The following is an 8198-nucleotide window of genomic DNA, read 5'->3' on the forward strand; positions in this document are numbered from 1 at the left end:
AAAATGGCTTAAGAGTAATTTTTGTCAAAAACAAAGTGTTTGTTAAAGACAGTAACAATCGTGATTTAATGATCGCAGAGAAACACAACGGTTTGTTTTTGTTTGAAAGTAAAACAAAAACAGTGTTTGCAGCAGAAACAAATGTAAATCAGCTGGTCAAATGGCATGATCGATTCGGACATTTGAATTTCGATAGTTTGAATAAAATGATTAAGCAGGAAATGGTCTATGGTCTCAATGCCAGAGTGTGTAGTACAAATGACCTTGTATGTGAAACATGTGCAAAAAGTAAAATTTGCGTTAAGAAGTTTCCGAAGTTTTTGGAAAGTCGCTCAAAGGAATTGTTGCGCTTGATTCATACAGACATTTGTGGGCCTATGAGTACAGCGTCACAAGGTGGTTCGCGCTATTTTGCAACTTTCATAGACGATAAATCACGTTATGTATCGGTATACATGTTAAAGAATAAGAGCGATATTTTCCAAAAATTCAAAGATTTCAAAATGCTAGCAGAAAATCAGACGGGTAACCGTATAAAAGCCATACGAAGCGACAACGGTCGTGAGTACCTGAGCGATGTATTTGAACAGTTCTTATCGAGTCATGGAATAAAAAGACAACTCACTGTTCCCCACACTCCACAACAAAATAGTGTGGCGGAGCGCGCCAATAGAACCTTGGTGGAGATGGCGCGAAGCATGATAGTGCATGCTGGAGTTGGCGAATCTTTTTGGGGCGAGGCGATAATGACGGCTGCCTATTTACGGAACAGAGCAGAAACTGCAACTTTGCCTGACAATACTCCATACGAGGTTTGGTATGGGAAAAAGCCGAGCGTATCTCATCTTAAAGTATTTGGTATGAAAGCTATTGTATTAGATAAAACTCATAAGAACAAGTTTTCAGCGAAAGGCAAGCAGCATATTTTGGTACTCCGTTACTCCGAGACTGCCAAGGCTTATCGTCTTTACAACCCTGTCAAGAGGACCGTAGTAGTATCCCGAGATGTCGTGTTTTTGGAGCACAAGTTCATGAAAGAGTTGGAGCACGGTCGAGAATCATCATGTGAGTCAGATGTGGTAATCTTTCAGCCAAGTGAAAAACTTGATTGCGTGCATAATGATGAAATCCAAGAAAATTCTGAGGAGCAGCCAATTCCAATTATTGATGAGCAAAGTGGTGACGAAGAAAATTCTGTGGAGCAGCAAATTCCAATTGTTGATGAGCAAAGTGGTGACGAAGAAAATGCTGAGGAGGAGCATCCATATACCCGAAGAGGCCCAGGGAGACCAAAGATTGTTCGCACTGAGAGAGTACAATATGCTCAATGTACTAGATGCGAAAGACGTTAGACAACCTACAAAATATTAAGACATGGAGTTTGGTTGATCTTCCTGCAAACAAAAAGGTTATCGGTTGTAAATGGGTTTTTACCACCAAACGAGATGAGAGTGGCAAAGTTCAGCGTTTCAAGGCAAGATTGGTCGCAAAAGGGTGTGGTCAACAATATGGAATTAACTACAAGGAAACCTTTTCCCCGGTTGCACGTTATTCCTCAATCAGACTGGTGATTGCGTTGGCGGTGGAGCACGAGATGCACTTGCACCAGATGGATGTCTCTGCAAAACACCTCAATAGTGAGCTACAAGATGACGTTTATATGCGACAACCTGAAGGTTTTGTCGATGCTGATCATCCAAGCGTGTACTCAAGCTACATACGGCTTGAAACAGAGTGGGCGTGAGTGGAACCAAAAGCTGGATAGCGTTCTTTTGAAGATTGGTTTCGTTCCGTGTGCAAGCGAACCGTGTATATACACGAGCAAAGTCATTGACATTGATACCCATTGGGGTATTTGTGTATTATTGTTGTATATTTTATACTTGCATGTACCAGAAAAGACGACGTGGCCCACATAAAGCAGCTCATATCAAACGAATTTGATGTGGTCGTCGGCGGTGAACTCCATCATTTTTTGGGAATGGAAATCGAGCGAGATGGCAAGACTGGCAATGTCTCCATAGGCCACAAGCAGTACATCGAAGGCTTGTTGCATGAATATGGTATGCAGGACTGCAAGCCGAACGCGACTCCTCTAGAAGTTGGGTTCCAGACGAAGTGCGATAGCGATGATTGCGGTCAGGTGGACAAGACACGCTATCAGTCACTCATTGGTTCGTTATTGTATTTGGCGTTGACTACACGGCCAGATATAATACATTCTGTGGCTAAATTGGCGCAGAGAAATGCAGATCCCCACAAGGAACATGAAGTTGCAGCCAAGAGGGTATTGAGATATCTAAGAGGTACCTCAGATGTGAGACTTCATTATAGCAAAACTGGTGTTCCTATCCACTGTTTTGTTGATGTGGACTGTGCTGGCGATTAACGATCGGAAGTCGTTCACCGGTTGGTCATTCCTTATTGCTGGAGCGGCGGTGTCATGGGAATCAAAGAAGCAAAATCTGGTTGCCCTCAGTAGCACGGAGGCCGAGTACGTAGCACTTTCTACAGCAGCCAAAGAAGCGATATACATCAGAAAGCTGATCAACGAGATGGGATTCGGGCCGATGGCGAAGCTGCTAATTTATAGTGACAACCAGAGCGCACAATGTCTTGCTAAAGATGCCAAATTTCATTCACGTAGCAAGCATATTGAAGTAAATATCATTTTGTAAGGGAGATGTATAAAGAAAATGTAATAGATATCAAATACATTCCCACAGATAGTATGACCTCAGATATATTAACAAAGAACTTATGTAAGGTCAAACATATAAAGTTTACAGAAATGTTGGGATTAAAATAATTTTTGTATAAGATAGACTTCGCGTTGAGAAGGAGTGTTAAGATATGTATATAAGCACCGAAGTATGTCTATCTCTTTCTTATTATCCTCGAATGATCCGATCTGAATTGTAACGGTCATTCTTTCATTTCTGCTTTACATTCTTTTTCTCGCTGCTTGCATTTTTAAAACCAAATGGCATACGTGTGTATTCGTAATGGCCATGTTTATTGAGAAAGCTGTTTTTGCAATAGATTCAGGATCCATTTGAATTTGATCGAATCCCTTAGCTAAATCAATGGTGGCATTCTCCCAGTTTGTCGAGAATTTCATCCATGACTGGAATTTGGATTTGTTTATCTATTGTGACTTCATTTAAATTTGGAAACGATCTAAATCTTGGAACGATCCAAATGGGTGAACAGGAGGGCCATTCGATTTTCCAATGATACCCTGTTCAATCATTTCATTTATCTGTTTGTTGAATTCTATATCAAACGTTTGGGGATATTTGTATGGACGTTTATAAATTGGGTCCTCATGTTTTGTACAAATAGAGTGCTTTATAGCACTCGTGAAAGTCAAATTTTCGCTTTCGCGGTACTGAATGTCACTGAATTCGTACAAGACTTTTTTAAGTTTTTATGTTTCTTCGTTGTTTAAATGGTCTATAATCATTGCTTTCTATTATTTCATTTTTAATCGCAAAATTTGTGTCTGGGTCCCTCCATGTACGTGGGTCCAAACATTCTATTTGTTCAAAATCTCTGAAATAAAATGTTCAGTTTCTTAGTTTTACGTTTTCTTTTTCATAATATATTTGGGCTTTGGAGGCTTTGCAGGCAGTGGACTTGCGGTACACCAGCTTTGATTTCAAAACTCTATCGGCCAGCCAAACTCTATCGAAAGCCTGGGCAACGTCGAGAAAGACAGCCGCGCAGTTCGAATGCTGTTCGTATTTCGGATGTTATGCGATTGACTTGTTCAATTGTACCATGTTTTTCGCGGAAGCCGTACTGGCGTGAAGGGATTGTGTTCTCCGATGCCAGAAATGAGTTTAGCCGGATCTGCAGGACCTTTTCAAAAAGTTTCGAAAGACATGTCAGCACACCTATAGGATGATGGGTTGGTGTTGTCCTTTCCCACTTTAGGAATCATGATTATAGTGGACCTTTTCCATGTTCTTGGGAAGTAGCCAATTCTTATTATAGCGTTGAACAGCTTGCAGATGTATTGTATGGCAATGATAGGGAGTTCTAGGATCATTTTCGGTGTGATTAGGTCATGGCCAGGGGCTTTATCGGCTTTATGTGGTTTTTAATAACTGCAGTGATCTCGTCCGATTGCAGTCTCGAGTGCTCACTATCCGTTAATGTTCTCGAAGGGGGAAGTACAGAAGAGTTTGATGTTGGATTTGGCTGAAAAACCATTTTAAGATGTGTGGCAAATACGGATGCCCTCTCTTCGTCACTGCGGGCCCATCCACCGGTTGGACTCTTTATCGGTGAAATTGTCTCTGTAGAAGCGCTTAAATTTGGGTGGGCTTTCCACAGAGGATGTCTAGTGATGGTTGGACTGAGCTTTTCGATGTATTTCTTTTGAGCCCAGCTTTCCTCTTGTCTTAACGCCTTGGAGACGTTGCGTTTAGCATGCCTTAGGCAAAGTTTTGCTGCTGGTGAGCAAGTAATCTGCCATTCTCTTCTTAGACGTCGTTTTTCTGTTACTAATTGTTCTATCCGCCGGTTCGTAGGCCTGTCAACAGGTTCGTAGGCCTGTCCCATCATCGACTGAAGTGCAGAGACGCACATATCAATGTCCTCTGCAGCATCCAGTTTCGGCGAACAGTCCATGTGGGTACATTTTAAATTTAAGCCAATTTGTTTTGTTGTTTGTAAGCCTATATGGGCGTTCAAGTACTTGAGGTCTTGTTAATAGTGTGAATAGCACTGGAGAGTGATCTGAAGTTAAATCTAGCAGTGTATCCGCAGTTATCCGGTTACGTGGAATCCTCTTGGTTACTGCGAAATCAATCAAGTCAGGCACTTTCTGTGGATCTGTGGGCCAATAAGTAGGCCTACCCGGTGAGACTCAATCCATCTTATTGAGAGGGTTGACTATTGTGTTGTACAACTGGAAGGAGTGTTTTATACGGTTTTTGATTAGGATACCAGTCCCGCCATGAGCTTTTCCGTCTGGATAGTTTGTTGCGTTGAAGGTATATTTAGGTATTTGAAAATTATTTTTTGATGTTAAATGTGTTTCCGAAATCAGCAAAACGTCGATTTTACTTGAGTCTAGGAATAGTTGCAGTTCTTTTTTGTGCTTGGAGATGCCGTTATCATTCCACATAGACGTAGGGAAGCCATTATTTATTCTCGCATCAGTTCGTGCTTACAGTTTTGTATGAACGTCATAAAAGTGGTCATGTTTTGGTTGAGTGAGATCAATGGGGCCTCTAAACCACTTGGAGTTTGCTGGCCAAGCTCTGGTGCGCTAGGTTGCGGATTCTGTATATGGTGGAGTGACGGGGTCACTTTCGCGGGCTACGTCTGTCCAGTTCGGAGCACACTAGCAAAGGATACACTAGGACTGGTTGTAGCAAGCATGTTAGATGATCTAACAGCCTTGGCGAAGAATACCTCCTGTTTAGTTTTGGAGGCGTTGAAGTTGATTTTTGGTCCAGCTGGGGGTTTGCGCCCGTTTAGGTGTGATTTAAGATCCTTAAAGACAGGACATCCTCTGTAGTTGGCCGTGTGGTTCCCTCCACAGTTGCTGCATAGTCTTGGTGCGACGTTGTTTCTGTCCTTGGTGCAAATGCCATCTTCATGATGTTCGCCGCAGCCAACACACACTGACCTAAGATTGCAATTGTTAGAGGTGTGGTTGTATTCCAGGCAGTTTTTACACTGCGGTGGTTGGCGTCTCTTATGGGGCTCCTCTACGATTGAGAGGATCTGATTCTTCTGTGCAATAGAAGCTGTAGGTTGTAGATCGGGTGGCTTCAACCGCTTTGCATCTGGTTGGAGCTCGATTTTAAAGAGCGGCTGTGCGACTTTGTTCCTGTTGATGATGTTGACAACGGACTTGACCGCAAATCCTTTTTCGACTAACGCGTCTGCTATTTCTTGAGTAGGGACCGATGGCTCAATCCCCTTTAACACAACCTGGAGCCCTTTACTGCTTTTTAGTTGGTAGGTATAGAAGTTGATGTTAGCATTACGGAGGTACTTTTCGATGATGCGGAAATTGTCCTCAGTTTGGGATTGACATTTAATTTCTTTAATGTTACCCCTATTGAGAGGGGTTACAACAAAGTTATTTGCCCCTACTGTTTCTACTAGCTTCGAAATCAGGGCGCTGCAGTTGGCTCCACGGATGTATAAAGGGGGTGGTCTAGCCGATTTAACTTTATCTACAGCGCCGGCTTGATCGTCTTGCTGATCGGCAAGAATTTTAAAACGATTCCCGCTAAGGAGTGCTACTCGTTCATTTGGTTCGGTTATTTTCGGCGTATTGCCACTGTTTTTTTTTTGCGGGCTTAGCTTCCGCTTAGTTAGAAGCCGTTGGGTTTACTATTGTGGCTGACTCTGGGCGACTTGTTGTTGACGGCTTGAGGCAGGTCAATACTTCGGAAGACGTTGCAGTAGTTGCTGTCAACGAGCTGACGGTGCTGGTCGGTGCAATCGGTGACCCAGTTATCGATATTGATGGAGAAGCACGCTGCTCTCTCCACGGTAAGTTATTGTTTACGTTAGCATTCAGTGGGGTCGGCGACACCACCGAAAAGTACGCGTTGTTGCGTTGGACCGAGAGTCGACGCTCACGTTGTTGTTGTACAATTAGTTCTTGTAGCTGTTGCTGGTGGGGATCGAGAGAGCAAGGGCCCGAATTGGTGGACATGGCTTTTGTAAAAATTACGCACTGTGTTGTTGCAACTTAGTATTTATTGCTATTAGAGCAATCTAATAGCAATATGATTGTAAATAGATTGCTAGATTGGTATATTAATTTTGGTCAGAAGTATGCAACGCATAGAAGGAAGCATTTCCGATTATATAAAGTATATATATTCTTGTTCAGCACGACGAAGCGAGTTCAAATAGCCATGTCCGTCCGTCTGGATCGACGCGAACTCCTCCTAGACCGTAAGTGCTAAAGAGCTGAAATTTTGAATGTAGGTTTGTATATACTGCAGGTGTTGTAAGTCTCGGATTCAGCCGGATCGGATCACTATATCATATAGCTCCCATACAAACGTCAAAGTCACGAACAGTGCTTAACTCTTTACTTTTTTGCAGGTGATGACAGCTGCAGCTGTACCATCAACACTGGTGAAATGTCTGTATCTTTTCTTCGATTTACCCGTTGTGGATGACGATGACCACTTGAGAATGGAGCCGCAATTAGTGATTTCAATGCACAGGAACGTCGTACATTGCTGCAAAAGGTTTTTGTTCAATTGCTGGTCAAATTGTGCTCCTATCCCTATCCCGCCGATGAGTTAGCCCGCATGGATGATTTAACGTTATTATTCTCAGCCATAACGTCACCATGTCCCATACATAATATTGTATGGCGTAAGAATGCAGCTGAAATCTTAACAACTATATCAAGACATGGTTTAACCGATCCCGTTGTTAGTTATATACATTGTGAGTAGGACAAATGTTAATAAGAGAAAGAGGTGGCTGATTTATTAATTTTATTTTCGTTTTAGCCAAGGGCTGCATGGCTCTGTGTGTGGACAATATGCAACGTTTGACTTTTGGCAATCCCCTGGAAATTGTTGAGATGTTTGTCACTGTATTTTGTTTTCTCAAAGATTCTAGTCAAGTATCACAGATACTAATGGATGATTTTCGCGCCTGATTTTCGTGACTTTTCTCGATAACTTCGTTATTTTTTGAGATATTGTCGTGAAATTAAATATTTACGAATTAACAGAAGACTGTGCCAAATTTCATCACTCCCCGTAAGTGATGTAACACACGGATAATATTTCTGTTGGTTAATTTGATTGGCCCAATTTTAATGTTGAATTTGCGTTCTTACGCTTTTGATTTTTAGGATGACAATTATTATTGCAAGAGTTCAATTGTTTATGAATAAAACGGATCTTATTGGACTGGGTTTTTTAATTATGAGGGACAATTGTTATTGCAAGTGTGTAAGTGTTTATAAAAAACGAATGTTTACTTTAAAGCTATAAATTTTAGGGGTCGAAAAATTTATATGTTATTGGTTATAGACGTTGGATATCTATATATATAAAATTGTAAGCCGTTTTTTAGTAAGTTAATAAGTCATTCAGAAATCAACCAATTTTGCCCATTTTTTTTTGTAAATGTTGGTTGTGGCCCAAAGAAGGGTTTTTTCCAAAAGAAAGTTAATTTTCAGTTTAACCAATTAA

General features: G+C 41.5%; 1 protein-coding gene across 1 annotated transcript; it reads left to right on the forward strand.

The window, feature by feature from the left end:
• The first annotated feature begins 503 nt into the window (after positions 1-503).
• On the forward strand, positions 504-7657 carry LOC6637668 (retrovirus-related Pol polyprotein from transposon TNT 1-94). The gene is given in 7 exon segments (XM_047013143.1): positions 504-1313; positions 1409-1740; positions 1897-2174; positions 2335-2660; positions 7087-7165; positions 7168-7440; positions 7506-7657. Coding segments are annotated over 7 exon segments (2250 nt in total).
• The last annotated feature ends 541 nt before the right edge of the window (positions 7658-8198 follow it).

Source organism: Drosophila willistoni, unplaced genomic scaffold, assembly GCF_018902025.1.
Source record: "Drosophila willistoni isolate 14030-0811.24 unplaced genomic scaffold, UCI_dwil_1.1 Seg572, whole genome shotgun sequence".
Taxonomy (NCBI): domain Eukaryota; kingdom Metazoa; phylum Arthropoda; class Insecta; order Diptera; family Drosophilidae; genus Drosophila; species Drosophila willistoni.